This window comes from Sabethes cyaneus, chromosome 3 (assembly GCF_943734655.1).
Source record: "Sabethes cyaneus chromosome 3, idSabCyanKW18_F2, whole genome shotgun sequence".
Lineage (NCBI taxonomy): Eukaryota > Metazoa > Arthropoda > Insecta > Diptera > Culicidae > Sabethes > Sabethes cyaneus.
This window is the reverse complement of record NC_071355.1, coordinates 218383220-218400567: the sequence shown is the minus strand read 5'-3', so window position 1 is coordinate 218400567 and position 17348 is coordinate 218383220. Positions and strand designations below refer to the sequence as shown.

Below are 17348 nucleotides of genomic sequence, written 5' to 3'. Positions count from 1 at the left end.
CAATTTTCAAGGGGGGAGGGGGGGGGGGTGACAAAAACTTTGAAATTGATTTGCAATGGCCTGATCGGCATGTTATTTAATCTATATCCCTCAGTTCTGTCTTAGCAAATCTCCAATTATGCAATAAATACAGCAAATCGTTGACGGTTTATAGTTTTGAATATATTTGGACAGCTAAACAACATTGTATTTTGAGTCGTTGTTTGCCATTCTTTAAATGTGCATTAATTTAACACAATTTTTTCTTTCAACTAGGGTAGCGTTTTAATAATAAATTTAGTCTAATGGTCTAATGGAGAAATTTTGAATTTTAGTTCAAATTGCATTGAACTAAAATGAACTGAAGTTGCATTCAACTGAAAATCCAAGGTTACGACCATCACGTTGTTAGGAATCGTAAACTTTATCTTCGATCAGTGTCAAGGGTTAGGCATCCAATGCCCAAGCAGTCAGTGAATTCCATTCAGAGCGAAATTTCGCATGTCTCTAATGCTCTCATGGCTCAAGAAACTTAAACCTAGACTATAAATGGTAGGAGCTGCATAAGGCTCTGCGCGCCCTGACAAATTTTTGGTGTGCACACTGTAAACTATACAACAACAAACGCTTTTTTTTTCGTGAGCCCGCCAACCACCGATCTTGTGAGGCGAAAACCCCAACCGACCGGCCCGCGCGCTCGACAATGCATGATGGGCGCGAAGCAATGTTTTCATTGCTCGTATAAAACTCCATCTCGTAGTGTACGCATCTCTTAGTCTAACGACGGTTGCCACGCGGTGTGCGACGATTACGCATTCAAACGGTTAGTGTCAATGTTAGGTTGAGGGGTATCCCTTCAGATAGGATCGATAATTTGTTGTTACAATGGGTGTGCGATTACGGACATTTAGCCTGTTGGCTACAATTGTGTTGTGTTCGGTTATAAGTGCAAGTGAAAGTGCAAGGATATTGGCCATCTTTCCATCGCCCGCCAAAAGTCATCAGATAGTTTTTCGAGCATTTATTAAAGGGCTTCTGGAGCGAGGTCATCACGTCACGATGATGACCACGGATCCGTTCGAAACGACCAATCCCAACATCACGCAAATTAACTGGAGCTATGCACATAAAATTGTGGAAGAAAATTTTGATGTTGCTCAAATGAGACAACAGGACTGTACATCGTTGGATATTGCAACACAGTTGTTACAAGTGACGAAAAAGTTTATAGAAGCTGAATTAGAGCATCCAGAAGTGCAACAGCTGATCGAAAGTGCGGGTGAAGAGCATTTCGATGTGTTAATAGTGGAATACTTTCAAATGACACCGTTTCATGCGTTTGCCGATTTATTTAACGTGCCCATGATTGGAATCACCTCGATTGATTCCATTGCAATGGCGCACCAAATCGTAGGAAACGTCATGAATGTAGTGGCCCACCCCGAAATGAATCACAAGTTTTCCTCTGAGCCAAACTTTATGCAACGGTTGGAAGCTGTCATAACCAAAGTTTTTATTGATAACTATTTAATGCCACGTGAATTTGAAAAGTACGATAAAGTGATCGAGCGACATTTCGGCACTAATATGACGAAATCACGAGAATTAATGCATCGCATTGACTTCCTTATGAGCAACGTTGAACCAGCGCTCGGATTTGTGCGACCGAACGTGCCACAAGCGATCCAGCTGGGTTTTCTCCATATCGAACCGCCCAAGCCGCTACCAACGGAGCTGAAGCGGTTTCTGGATCAATCGCAACATGGAGTGATTTATTTTAGCTTGGGAACATTGATCCGAAGCAACTCAATCAATGCCCGAAACTTGAAGATATTTGTTGATACCTTTAAATCGCTCAAATATGATGTGCTCTGGAAATGTGACAGTGAAGTGGATCTTAATGGTACCAGCAATATACGAATAGCACAATGGCTGCCTCAGCAGGATTTGCTCGGTAGGTATTAAGAGCGTGACTTGCCAAGTCTATCGAGTGCCACGTATCTATCATCGGTCGTTACAAAACTATGAAGGATGTGTAAATTATTTACTTCAGTGTCGAGACAAAAATGGGAAAACTCCGTATGATTGACGCAAATCAACATAATGCACACGTAGCGTTTTGTCTGGTGTTGTCACGTTGTTGTGAGCACGGGAGATGTGATAAACTGTGTACTTGTACCAGTAGCGATGTCAATACTGCAATATCTTGTGCAAACAAGCCTATTAGCAGTTAGTTGAAACTATGCACATAAAAACCCAGTGGAAAACTGAAATACTTCTCAGTAATAGCAAAAACAAAGGTTTGAGATAGATATAACCAGGAAGGAGAAACAATACAGCTGAAGAACTCACTTGAAGTGAAGCACTGGCCTATTCTTTGATTTTTTTTTCTGTGAAAACCCACTCGGTAAAATTAACCGAAGTAGAAACATTCTTAGAAAAACATAATTGATTTTTTTTAACCTACCAATAGATGCGCTGAGTGTCGTTATAATTTTAGCTATGAGTTGAGACGGTTTCATTAATCGCTGGAATAAGTCAGTCAACTTTTCACAAATATATAACAACGTTGGACAGCTAGATCAGAGCTGTAAGCTGAACAAGGTGTCAACAAGCAACGACTTACTCAAAAAATCTTGAAAGTAAACATTCTTCTTAACTCTGAGCTGAAAGTTAACGAAAGAATCATTACGATGCATGAATGGGTTGTACTAAATACAAACAAATTTGGCAAAGTGGAAAATCATATACATTAAATGCTGATTACAATGAGATTCTGTAAAGAACATTAATCTGTGGACTAAATACCGTGTATTTGTCTTGACTTGTTAATGAAGTCGGGTATTTTTTATACCGATAGTCTTTTTACAATAGTTGAATGAAATGATAGAAAAAGGTGCTCAGAAAAGGTATGAAGATAATAGCAGGGGTCATATGAAGAACAATTTTAGGTTTGTAGTACGTTACATTTCGTCAAACTAGGCTATCTACATGCTTGGACCGGATTATAATCAGATTTAAACCAAACGGACTCTACCTATGTCCACATCCTCTACACATATATTTTCGTCACGAATCACTTACATAATTTTTAGATCTTTATAATATGCCATTGAGAACGACTGGGTTTAAGAAAAAAGTTGAAATGAGAAAATTTGTTCAAAATGATACATAAAATTTAATTTTGAGATTTTAAATTTATCTTATTTTTGATTTGTCGCATTAAACATTTAACCTTCCCGAAAAGAAAATCAAAATAGTTATTGTGAGAAAACTGAAATGAAATGGAGCATTAAATTAGCTTTGGTTTCTTTTAATTTGGTTTATATTTTCAGTCAATTTTTTTATGACTTTTGCTTCAATTTTGAAAATTATTTTTCATCCAGATCCCCGCAGAACTAATGATTTATTCGTTTTTCTAAGTATACTAAGCTCTAAGCTCTAAGTATACTAAGTTTTCCCTAGTCCTCGTACTGACTTGCTTTTCCAGTTCTGCGCCTGATCCGCAACTGAACTCCTCCAATCCGCTGCTGACTTAATATCAGAACGTGCACGGACTTCAAAGCAAAATCGATGACTTTTTTATTGCTATAACAGAGTCGAACTTCGATATAATTGTTTTTAACAGAAACTTTGCTTGACAATAAGATTTACCTATAACAAATATTTGGAAGTCTGGAAAGTTCCTGCAGACGGTTGCCACAGTATCGATTATCGACGCCACACGCTTTCACGACTTGTAGCGCGATTTTGGACGGTTTCTATTTCTACGACTTGGCACAAATTAAACTGGTGTTCAACAGCGCTTGCTAACGATGATACTTACTAATATTCCTGATATACAATCTCTACGCTGGTCAGCACCGCCTACAAAGTGCTTTCCCAGATTTTGTTACGTTGTCTGTCCCTAATAGCGAGAGAATTCGTATGGCAGTACTAGACGGCTTGTATGGGGGCCCGTGCTACTACATTCTTATTCTCCGACAAATTCAATCCGAGTGTCGGAGCATCATATTTTCGTGGATTTCAAGGCAGCACACGATACAGTAATAATTCCCAAGTAACAATTTGGGTTTTATTACACTCTTATGATGGCATTTAAGACCAAAATTGGTTATGAAAACCGCCATAATAGTACAATAAAACTAACATTGTTGCTTGGGATCGGCTGTTGCCTTTAGCTCTTGTTCAAAGAAATACGGAGGCATTACATTCCCCTCGCCAAAGACTATAGCTAGAACCATCAGATGGGTCGGACACTTTGTTGACATGACGATAGAAAACCTGACTGCAAACCACCGGACATTCTTTCGATTCACTGATGCTGATTTTCAAAGTTTTTTTCATTAGAGAAGGAGGTGACAGAATTATTAAGCTTTCTCCAGTCGTCGTGAGTTAGTCGCAGTATTCATAAAGTGACCTCTGCGCACACGACTTATTACCAAGGTTTTTGGCCATTAGGTTCATACTCGCCGGATTGAGAACACCCGATTTCCCGAGCCATGGAACTCATTTACCTTGCTGGATTTTTTTTTAATCATTCTTTCCACTTTTTTGACCGTGTTCACTTCAGCGGTAATGGAACGGAACTTATATGCCTTCCGGGTAGGTGTGTAGGCTAGCTTATCACTCTCGCAAACTTTCTTTATACAGGATGTTAGGTAGCTTAGTGCAGATGTTTCAGGGAGTGATAGAGGATCATATTTGACGAAAAAAATCCTTCTACGCATTTGGCCAAATCTCAATCGTTACAGAGTTATTATTAACCTTTTTTAGTTTTCAGTTCTGCTTACCTTAAATTGGCTCTGGTACAAAAACCTATACTTGCTAGCTCAATTCTGTTACTTTTATTCGAAAGCTGAGAAAATTTTATGCTGAAAATTGGTCCTAAACCTCCACTTCTTGAGCTTTAATAACTTTTTAGAAGGAAAAAGCTTTGAAATAAATGTTTCTCAAGGCATTTTTATCGAATTTCTCCTAAAAATGTGTGATAAAACTGATTACTGTTATTCACCATTTTAAAGCTCTAGTACCGTTCTACAATTCGTTCGAGTTCGTAAAACTCTATCTTTTTTAGTTTCGTTGCAATATCATTTTAAACGTATGGTTTTGGGTGTTAAATTAGTATCTGAAAACTTCAAGAATTCATACATCACGCATAGCACATTAGATCGACGCGTGCGACGGACACGAATAAACGCATATGGAAAACAGTTTCGAAACTGACTTCTCGGTGCTCTCTGGGACGTTTCTGAAAACGATTGCTGCATTGAATTGTATTCTCCGGAAGGACTCGTGGACATTCACCTTTGTTAAGGCTTCGCTAATTGTGTAGCAACGACAGCCCAGCAGGAGTATGATTGTAGATTTTCTGATCGTCAGCTTCCTAATGCAAGTAAGTGAACACAAATCCAGAAGTGTTCGTTTTGTTGCACAAACATTTTAATTCAGGGACGTCTATGACAACGCACCGTCACTTCCGATAAGGAAGGTTGTTTTCAACGAGGCCTGGAGAGAAGACTCAGCCTCATCAGCAAGTGGCGTCAGCGATTCACCAAAAAATTTTGCGAATCGTGGGAAATGATTTCAAGACAAGCACAAGGTAAATTGCGGCACAGTCCCTTGTGTTCTCAAATATAGAAATAATAAAAAAAATTGAAGTTTTTTTCATACGTGTCAGAATGTGTTCATCGCACGCGGTAATCTAGTGTGCTATGCGTGATGTTTGAATTCTTGCAGTTTTCAGATACTAACTCAACACCCAAAACCATACGTTTAAAATGAAATTGTAACGAAACTAAAAGAGAAGAAGAAGAACGAATTATAGAATGGTACGGGAGTGTCGTCGTGGTTGGGCCACGTTTTGGAAATGTCCCAAACTTTCGTTTCAAAAGGAATTTTGGAAATATAAATACATCGTTGCAAAGGTCTAAGAATAAGGTATATTTCCGGAAAGTTTTGAACTGATTGCTTGACAAATAAAAAACTTATAGCCATTTACGTGAAGACAAAAAATGTTGTCTTAGTCGGGCCATGTTGTACAGGTTGGGCCACCGCAGAAAATCTAAGACATACGTATTCAAATTTTATATAGACACATGAAAAGAATGAATTCCGTGAACAACGGCTCATATAGGTACAAATACTATATTTTTAATTGCATTTTTGCGAAATTTTGGCGATCTGGTAAAATCGATATTGCTACAATCGCCTTTTCCGAAGTGTACAACTACGATGAAAAAAACAACAAAAATCTAGGTTTTTATCGTATTAATTTTGCTTTATTTTATCAAATTTTACGTGACTGACATTCTCTAGCGATTATTGCGCTTCTGCGCTTAAAATTATGGTGCCCCAACCATGACAACTCAAGTTGTCCGACCTTTACAGATAGCGCAACAGTGGCTCAACGATAACGACAATACCCTACTAGAGCTTTAAATTAGTGTAGGGTAATTGATCTTGAATGGACCTATTTAGCGCTTTTTAACACCACCACTCGCACTCCTGCTCAATTTACTCGTCATTTATAAATAATATGTGGTGATGTTACTATTTGTTGGAAAGTACCACCTTTTTTCTACATTATCAGTACTTTAAAAATGTATAATTGATGAAACTTTTATTAAATATATCGTTTTTTGCCAAAGCCTTTTTTTGATCTTGAATGGACTCAACATGATCTTGAATTGGACCTATTTTTGATTTTGAAATGGACCTAAATTAGGATCGTCATAGTTTCTTCCATGTAAATGAACAAAATAATAACAAAGATTTTTTTTTTAATAGTACAACTATACTACTGTTATTTATTAATAGGACACAAGGTTGAACAGCTTTTACCTTTCTTATACTCTGTTAGAAAGGTATGAAAGTCGGTTGAAAAATTTGAAATCGGTCACAGTCACCGAGGGTCTTGTTTTTATGTCAGCCCAACAATTGAACGATGTTTCAGTGACTTGATATGCGTTGTGTATGTATCTGTGTGTGGCATTTGTATATTGGGAATTTATTATTACCTGTTGTTCAGATATGGTTGAAACGATTTCCACGTCATAAAAAAATTATGTCGCCTATTAGTTTCAAAAATTTAAACCATTCATTAAAAATATGTAATATAACTTGTATTAAACGTAGTTTATCAAGTACAGCTGGGTTCGAGTTTTTATTTAGTGACTACATATTTCGAAAGGTCAGACTTTTACTGACGTAGGACTACGTCTTACTGCAATGCATCTAAAGGTTTGCGACAGCCCCTGTCGAACATTTTGAATATAAAACCGTTGCAATCGTGAAAAATTCGTTAATTAGTGGTAATTATTCAATTTTTGACACATTTATATGCAATTTTTTTCAGTTGAAAAATGGTCTAGATTTTGCCAAGGTTTCGATTTTGGCAACATAGGCGACACGCATTTGTCGTCAAATTCGAAATCATACTGTAAATGGTGCTTGAAAAAATTAGACTTGGTAATTCTACTAGGTTTAAAGGTAAGCTTAGATACTAGGTTTTAATTTTAAATGATAGTCGATGAAGAACTGTACCAGATAGAAAATAGGAAGATTCAAAAATGAATATTTTAGATCTCAGAGTCACTCAATTTCGGTGGACAAGGAGGTATTAATTTTGTCACAAGTCAGAGGGAAGAGGTGCTTAAAGAAAACTTTACATCCCCCAAGAAAAAAATCAGAGGGGTTGTGTATAAGATACGACCACGGTTGACGTAGTACAACGTTAGTCCGGTTGCATGATTTTGAATATTTTACTTTTTTAATCTATCTGTCAATCGACCAAAAGGTGATGTGAAGTCAACCTGCTTACTTATCGGCGGAATATAAGGCCTTTGCAAAATATTTTTTAAGTTTTTGTCAAACCCCCCCCCCCCCCCCCTTTGGAAATTGGTTTGAAAATTCGGGGGGCTAAAAAAAATTTGTAGGATATGAGTATAAAATCAATTGTCCGTGGGCTCTACAGCCTGAAAAACTCGAAAAATGAGTGTACTTAACACTTCTAGCACGAAACAGAAATGGAAATTCGAATTCGGAGTTTCCGAATTCCATTTTATACTAATATTTGCAATTTTGTTTTCATAAGGGAACCTCTTCCCCTTGCCCCTACGGCTCCTTGAAGATAGTCGTTCAAAAAAACCATGAATTGCGGTACCATGGATTGGCGCTGGGGGGCTTATCCGAATTGAAAAATTCCAAAACGACATGAAAGAACATTAAATTATCTCGTGTTTGATCCATTCTTTTTTAGAATTCGAACACATAACAGAATGGCGGACATTGAAACATAAAAGTATGGTTTTTAAGCGAAAAAATTGACTTTAAACATTTCTAAAAAATTCAAAAATTACACTATCAAGAAAAGGATGGGTCAAACACTAGATAATTTTGTTGGCTTTCAAACAAAAAAAGAATCATAAGAATTGCTTGAGCCGTTCTTGAGATACTTATGGTACCGACTTTCAAAACCTGGTTTCGAGAAAAACGACGTTGAAGTTTTTACTCGTTGTTTAATCGCTCCAGACATGCGCGGTACAAATAGCTGTAACTTTGTCAATATTTGGAATTCATGCAAACGACTTCAAGCACATATGGTCAAAATGTTAATCTTTCGAAATAATCAATAAAAAAATTTAGGTTGCCCCCTTAACAGAAGGCAGTTAGTATCCATCTTATCTTTTGATCCATCTTATCTTTTAATCAATGATGGTTAAAAATTTTGTACAATACTGAGAATAAATTAAGTTTATATTGTTTTAAGCATAAAATGACATATGTTAGCTAACTAATTAGGAAGACTTTTTAGTTTCAAAACTAGAGGCTACAATGTACAAACACTATGAAGCAACTACGAAAAAGGATGAGTGATAGTTAGTTTTATCAATATAATTAAGTTTTTATTTAGGCTATAAATCAAGCCTACTTTCAATATCCCGCGCTTATAGATTAATTATAAACGGAGATATTATAGTGACAACAAGCAGTTTTATGGAATATACAACGGCGTGTTCGTTAGTGGTAGGCAATGATAGCTACCGCCAGTGATGTCTCGGAGCGCAAAACTAGGTCCATTCTAAAATCAATACTAGGTCCATTCAAGATCAAAAAAGGGGGTTAACATTTTTAAGGAATTTGAAGATTTTACTGGTTTTACTGAACTTTTAAATACCTAAATTGAAATTACACATATTTTAGCATCATTTTAAGAGTATTGTTTTATTTCAAACCAGAAGGGTTCCGGGTAGTAACAGTTTGAAAATACTCTATGGTGACTGCCAAAACGCTGAAAAACAGCTACTTTTAAATACGCGGCAATAAAGTGGTTTTGGCTATAATTTTAATTTAATTTTAGTATATTTACGTTCAGAAATGATTAAAGATAAACATAAAAGCTAAATACAGTACAAAGACTTGATAATTATATCCTAAAATTCTTATTTAAAAATAGGTCCATTCAAGATCAGAATTCGACTAGGTCCATTTCAAAATCATTTACCCTATAACAGTGATCAGTTTTATCACACATTTTTAGGAGAAATTCGATAAAAATGCCTTGAGAAACACTTATTTCAATGCTTTTTGCTTCTAAAAAGTTACTAAATCTCATGAAGCAGTAAGTTTAAGACCAATTTTCAATCCAAAATTTTCTCAGATTTCGAATGAAAGTATCAGAATTGCGCTAGCAAAGCATAGGTTTTGTACCAGAACTAATTTAAGGTAAAAAGAACCGAAAACTAAAAATGTTCGATAACTCTGTAACGATTAAGATTTGGCCATATGCGCAGAAGGATTTTTTTCGTCAAATATGATCCTCTATCACCCCCTGAAATATCTGCACTAAACTACATAACACCCTGTATAGCACACTTTTACCGACCGAACTACACTGAAGTCGCTTTTACGCGGTTTTTTACGCGACTATTTTTACGCGAATTTCGGAATTTACGCGGTTTTTTAACGCGATTTTCGGAATTTACGCGGTTTTTTTACACAAATTTCGCAATTTACGCGGGTTTTTTTACGCGAATTTCGGAATTTACGCGGTTTTTTACGCGAATTTCGGAATTTACGCGGTTTTTTTACGCGATTTTAGGAATTTATGCGGATGTGCTCAAAACGTCTATTTTTCCGCGTAGTTTTTTTACGCGAATTTCGGAATTTACGCGGTTTTTACGCGAATTTCGCAATTCACGCGGGTTTTTACGCGATTTTCGGAATTCACGCGGTTTTTTACGCGATTTTCGGAATTTACAGGTTTTTTTACGCGATTTTCGGAATTTATGCGGATGTGCTCAAAACGTCTATTTTTTCGCGTAGTGTTGAAATCCACAAAGTTTTTTTTACGCGAAATTTCGTTTTTTTTTTGCGCGAATTTTGAAATTTACGCGGTTTTTTTACGCGAATTTCGGAATTTACGCGGTCTTTTAACGCGATTTTCGGAATTTATGCGGATGTGCTCAAAACGTTTATTTTTTCGCGTAGTGTTGAAATCTACAAAGTTTTTTTTACGCGAAATTTTGTTTTTTTTTACGCGAATTTTGGAATTCACGCGGTTTTTTTACGCGAATTTCGGAATTTACGCGGTTGTTTTTACGCGAATTTCGGAATTTACGCGGTTTTTTTACGCGAATTTCGGAATTTACGCGGTTTTTTACGCGAATTTCGGAGATTACGCGGGTTTTTTACGCGAATTTCGTAATTTACGCGGTTTTGATTTACGCGGGACGTATCCTTCGCGTAAAAAGCGACTTGAGTATATCTACTTTACAATTGCTCCGGTACGCAATAAAATGACGACGGTTGACCGATTATTTTCTTGTTTCGACATCTTTCAGTTTACTCAACACTGTTTGTTTACATCTGACACCCAACAGTATAAGCTATTCAGTGCTGCCAGATATATCTGAATATTGTTAATCAGAATAAAATTCGCAAGCATGATAAATTGCTATTTGAAATTTACTGCAAAAATTTGTTACGCACCCTGTAGATATGAAAATGCTAACAAGTTGTCGTATTCGAAAAAGTTCCATAGAACAGATTTTCATGGCTAAGCCACAGCATTAGCGCAGGTCGATTGATCTTTTCAGATCAGGCATAAGGTTTTTCCCAAAGGTCTCAGTCTATACACATCTCGTTGATTTCATCTCTTGCTGCCTACAAAATATGAATGAACGAGTGCAAACAGATGCAATATCAACAAATCTGAAAGCAGCGTTTGCTCGGGTTAATCACGATATCTTCTTGACAAGATTTGAGTAACTTGGAGTTTCCTCTCCGTTCTGTAGGTGACTACACTCGTACCTACCACACTATAGGGTGAGTTAGAAGATCGGGTTCGAGTTTTCCGATGTATTTATCCCAGACATGCCACAGGGGAACCGCCTTGGACCACTGCTCTTTTCTCTTGTTTAATTGAACCGTTAGCTTTCTTGCCACTCGGATGAGGGGCTATATGCCCGATAACGATGATTTTTTTTAAATAATTTGAATTGACTCCGACTGCAATGAATTGCAACGCCTAATGGACAAATTTAAAGATTGGTGCTCCAGCAACATGCTTTTCTTCAGTACCCAAAAATAGACCTATCACTTTTAGCTACGACATGGTGTGACATTTTTTACAATATGTTTATCATATTCATGTTCTTGATAGCGCACTATCCTTTCGTATGCACGACATTATCTCCAGCACTAATAAGCAACGTGGGATTATTTTTAAAGAAGAGGAAGAAACTTCGGGATTTTTTTTCTTGCTTTATAATGCGGTCAAAGCATTGAGAGAAGGAATTTCTTACTTCGGAACACTCCGAGCAAAAACTTAACTCACTTTTCGCAATTTTTCATTCTATAAAAGCGAAGAAAAGCAAAAGTTTCGTTATCGAAACTTGACCCTCTGTTTTGACGTAGGACTACGTCTTTGTTTACTATACTGGGACTGAGTAGCACTTTGTGAAAACGAAAATAGAAGTGTAACGTTTGAATGAAAGATTTCAAATGGTAATAAGTACTAAACTACTGAACGAAACTGAACAATTTATATGTCATTGGACAGATAAAATGAACAGCAATTTTCTGGGGGTAAGGCAATTTTAAGGAGGGCGTAAGAGGAGGGCGGGGGGCTCCAATACAAAAGGAACACAAATTTCCTCAAAAGTCGAGAACTAATCAAGCAAATGGAACCAAATTTGGCATGTGGGGGTTTCAGAAGGCAAGATTTTTTTTCATGGTGTACTGAGATCCCTTCGCCTTCTAAGAGAAGGGGGCTCCCATTCCAATGACATGCAAGTTTCCTCACAACTCTAGAACTAATCCAGCAAATGGAACCAAATTTGGCATGTAAGGGTTTTTGGAGGCAAGAATCAAGAACACAATAGAAACACAATAGAAATTTACTTGATTAGTTCTCGAGTTATGAGGAAATTTGTATTTCATTTGTATGGAAGCCCCCCTCTTAAAAGGGAGAGGAGTCATAATTCCTCTTCTAAAGAGGGGAGGGGTCTCAATTCACCATAGAAAAAAATTTTGTCTCCAAAAACACCCACATGCCATATTTTGTTCCACTTGCTTGATTAGTTCTCGAGTTATGCAGAAATTTGTGTTTCATTTGTATGGGAGCCCCCCTTCGTAGTGGGGGGAGGGGTCTCTAACCATCATAAGAACCTTCCCTGGCCCCAAAAATCGCTACATGCAAATTTTCCCGCCGATTGGTTCAGTAGTTTTCGATTCTATAAGGAACATCCCGACAGACAAACAGACAGAAGTCCATTTTTATAGGTATAGATTTGTCTTAGGTTTACACTAAAAGCTATAATTAACTATTTTTTTATAACGGAAGTATTTTTACAATTAACGTAGGTGACGGTAGAAGAAAGTATTGAAACAAAGATGTTGATAGGATCCAACAGAATGGGACTAGGCGTGAAGGGAAAAGAGCGGAAAATTAGGTAAGGAAGGGACATTGAAGTACCTAATCTTACGTAGTTTTTCGCTCTTTCCCCTTCACGCCTGGTCCTACACTGTTGGATCCTATCAACATCTTTGTTTCATTACCTTCTTCTACCGTCCCCTACGTTATTGCCAAAAAATCGATATTGCAAAACGAACCTCCTGAGCTCTAGCCGTTTATCACAGCTCTAGCAGTTTTCAGATTTGTTGTTGTGTTCATACGTAATACGCAAAAGTCGGACAGTTATACAAAATCAAAGTAATCAATCTTTGAAAACAAGACAACATATAATGAAAACTTTATGCTAGGGTTACTTTGGCACCCTCTCTTAGCAAGGCGTGTTACTATTATGATAATCTAAAGTTTTAAAAATATATTCATGCTTTTGAATATATTAACATTTGAATAAAGCGTGATTAAACTTGTTTTTGATATCTTCATTTCATGATAAAAAAAAACTAACGCGTGCTTGTGCAAACGATCCATTCTAGTCTACATTCCAATTACAATGACTGACAAAACAGGATTTTTTAATTTGCGGTATGTGAAAAAGAAAACAAATAAAAAAATCTGACATCTGATCCCTACTATTTAAATAACCATCTGTACGGAGCAACAGAGTGGACGTAACATTTTGACAAAAAATAAAAGGTTCAAGTTTCAAATTTCAAAATGCGCTAAATAAATGCAGTTCTAAACATTTTTCTGTTTGCATGAGCGAAAGATCCAACGAAAGTTTCACTTATATGTTGATCGATATTTTGCAGTATTTTCTCACAAACAGGCAAAATTTTCAATTTGTTGAAGTTGCTCAAACGAAGTTGAAATCTAGATTTAAAAAAAAACGGTGTGTGGAGTTATGACGTATCATATTTTGTGTAAAGTAATATGGAAATTAAGAAGCCAGACATCTGCTACAGGAAATATCAAGTCAACGTGTGGTCCAGGATGTTGTTCAGTTTCCTCTTAGGAAGTACAATAATGAAGTAGATCTTAATTGGATAATATCCAAAGGGTTGTTTCAGTAAGAATTTACTCAACAGAAGAGCATGACTTGCCAAGTTTATGACATTTATATTGTTAGAAACTCCAAAAGGGCGCGATAGCAGCACTCATGTCCGTGACGTCAAAAATGGAAATGAGTCTCAAAGATACATTTCGATCTCATTGAGAAAACTCAAGAATTCAGGAAGCTTTCAGGAAGCGACGCCGTTTTTTTGGTAATTACTGTTAATGAGTTTTAGTACGAATTATGGTTGAATCAGCATTAAATCCTAAAACAAAAATATGCCTATTATGTTCTCTGCCCACTCTTAAAATAGTTGATTTATGATATCAGTCGAGTACCTCTCGATTGGATCATGGACCGGTCGGCTAATTAAATATTTTATTGCCTGCTACCTATCAGTTTTATTATTTATTTATGCATCATAAGCTTAGCACGGATCAATCAATGATACCATTCATAATGTTTTCAAATAATCCGCGGCTGAGTTTAGAGATTAATGTTGTGAATTTGAATATTAATTAGAGGCTATTGGCCGGCTTCACAACCTGCATTAGAAGCCAGAAGTGATTCATTTCGGAATGAAATTTCCAAACGGCCCTTAAACGACATTGAACCCTTAGTTCCGACTGGCAATGCTCCGGAATTAATAGATGTTCGCGATACACGGTTTCCGTGGCTCTCTTAATTATATATTATAATCACCAGTTGATTAAACTGCATCCGGCGTAGATGACATTGTTGTTTTCGCGCTTTGTTTTGTTGTTTTGTTTTGGCGAGAGTGGCAATTTGTTTTTGTTGCCATATGTGATAAACATCAAACTGGTTTGTTAGTTTACATTTTAGTTTAAACTGGTTTCCAAAAGAACTGGCGGGCGGTTTACCCCAGAGAGACCTATGATTCGATTTTTTTATTTTTCAATGGGAGTTGATTTGTGAAAAAAATCGTCATCGTCCGGGGATATAAAATTTATGGATATAAGCGAAACGTCTGTGGTGAGGAAAATCGAAATATTGAAAGAGTAATCTAAGTCCAAATAGGGCACATAAAATGTTGAAAACAACAAATTCACGAAAATAACGAGAAGCTTAACTGATTAAGCAAACTTTTTCTAAACGGTTCATATCCTTAATAAATCCAATTAATTCTCTGGCTGACTTTGAAGAAATACTTTTCACCTTCATTCAATTAAGTTGAATCTTACTCCATCATGCGAGAGTTGAGGATGCACCAAATTTCACGCGTTTCGATTAAAAATCTGACAGGAAGCAGACAAACAGTGTGGCAAACTAACAGGCAATGGAACCTATTTGGTTTCACTAGCATTGGAAAACTGTGTGATCGAACATAACAGCGATGTAAAACCCAAAGTTGTTGCCACATATGTGCCGCTCTGCTAGACACCCTAAGCTGCTCGCTACTTTGCAATTAGGGTGGACTAGTTAACGTCGACCAATTACGTAAACGATGCGATTCGACCTGGGAGCAATGGAGATTAGACGGCCAAAGTCATCAAAATTCAATTGCAGCGAATTGCATTTGGTATGGTCGGTGGTGCGGGGACGAGGTCTAACGCTTAGAGTCATAGAGCTGTTGTTTGTTTGTGTGTTTTTTTTGTGTTTGGTTTTCTCTCCGAGGGCTGCGGCTGCAAGTTGGAGGTGAATTTTACCGCCGTTAAAGGATGGGCATTACCTGCCAAGCGTGACCAACTTCAGACTGATGGCCAAAGACACGTTCCTCGGAGTGTTTTGATTCGTGTGAGGATGTGTCGTATTCTTCAAAACAGTCGATTTTCCGGTATAAATAACTAAAAGTAGCTCTTTTATTTGTAGAAAAGCTTAAAATAATCTTGTAACTAATGTTAGAAGAATGTTGTCCTGAATGAAGGACAGTTTTTCCGAACTTGAACTCAAAAAAATAATAAAATCAATTTAATGTTTGACCTGCCCGCCAAGTCAACCGTTTTCGATTGACCCTCATACCATTACATCTAATGCATTTATAATATAAATTGACATTAATTTTATTCGATTTTATGTCTCAGTTTTGCCCATAGCACATGTTAGATTTATTAACCTGTGGCAATGTGTACCTGTAGGGTACCGTAACTGTTCCGCTACGTTACCGTTCAACCGGCTTTGCGTACGGTAGACAAACCGCCAAACATCACCCCCATCCATGTGCGTTTGGGTCCAAGCTTTTAAATCTCCATTGTATTTACAATTGACTCGAATAGCACTTAAGTGAGCTTTTACCTTGACCCGGTCTTGCACGTTTCGGCGTTTAAAGGGTACTATCATCAACACATTTGCCGGTGTTGTTAGCTAGATTCAAACAGATTCAAAACTAAATTGGAAATCAATTTAATCGTTTTCATTTTCTCTCGCATTTCCTTCGCAGCCCACCCGAACGTGAAATTGTTCGTGACCCAGGGCGGCCAGCAATCGATGGAAGAAGCTGTAGATCGACACGTGCCGATGGTGGTAATCCCGTTCAACTTCGACCAATTTGGTAACGGAGACAAAGTGGTCGAACGTGGAATCGGCAAGACGATCTGGATGGAACGGCTGACGACCGAGAAGCTTCGGGACACGATCCTGGAAGTCATCAGCAATAAGAAGTGAGCCATATTTTCTTCGAAATTTTTATAGCCCCTCATCTATCTATCAATTTTATCCCATTCATGCCAACAGATACAAACGAAACATTGAACGACTCGGCAAATTGGTGCGCGATCAACCGATGCGCCCGGTTGAGAAAGCAGTTTGGTGGACGGAATATGTCATCCGTCATCAGGGTGCATCTCACTACCGCTACAAGGCCGCTCAGATGCCGCTCTGGCAGTACCACTACTATGATGTGGTGGCCACACTGTTGGCTGCCAGCGTTGCGGTGCTTGCCCTTGTCTTCTATGCCATGCGGCATTTCTTCAACTTCATTTTTGGCCATTGGCTCGCGGCGCAGGTGAAGGAAAAATCATTGTAGAGATTGAAGTGTGGTGTGCATAATGACTGAAAAATTCAAGTACACATCATCAAAAGGATAGAGGTAATGATTCTGCTAGCCGGCGCTGCGGTCGAAGATGAAGGACGACCGCGCTATGCACAGCTAACAATTGCATTATGATGTCTGTGAAGATATGCCATTCCATCACCAGCTCCACATAACTCTCAACGACTGTCCATTAGCTTTAAGTTATTTTTTCTTTTATGCGGTGTGCTATGCAAACGGTCCGTTTCTGTTGGTCACATACGAAAAAAAAAGTTCCATGGTCGGGTAACCTTGGGAAAAAGTAGAATACATACATTGCGCAATCGCTCGTATACGGCCGAAAGCAAGAGTACTCAACAAATCGGCACTTCGCCATATGGACCAAGGTGACGAGTTTTTGTATTACTTGACAG

The 17348-nt window shown here is 37.6% G+C and overlaps 1 protein-coding gene across 1 annotated transcript; it reads left to right on the top strand.

Annotated features, from left to right (window-relative positions):
- The first annotated feature begins 864 nt into the window (after positions 1 to 864).
- Positions 865 to 16929, top strand: LOC128740727 (UDP-glucosyltransferase 2-like). The gene is made up of 3 exons (XM_053836291.1): positions 865 to 1933; positions 16345 to 16564; positions 16638 to 16929. The coding sequence occupies exons 1-3, from the start codon at positions 865 to 867 to the stop codon at positions 16927 to 16929; spliced, it is 1581 nt and encodes a 526-aa protein (XP_053692266.1).
- Positions 16930 to 17348: the final 419 nt, after the last annotated feature.

Excerpts from the sequence above, each read along its gene's own strand:
- LOC128740727 (XM_053836291.1), top strand. The coding sequence starts at position 865 with ATGGGTGTGCGATTACGGACATTTAGCCTGTTGGCTACAATTGTGTTG. Across the intron at positions 1,934-16,344 it reads GCCTCAGCAGGATTTGCTCG|CCCACCCGAACGTGAAATTG; the intron begins GTAGGTATTAAG and ends TTTCCTTCGCAG. Across the intron at positions 16,565-16,637 it reads GAAGTCATCAGCAATAAGAA|ATACAAACGAAACATTGAAC; the intron begins GTGAGCCATATT and ends TCATGCCAACAG.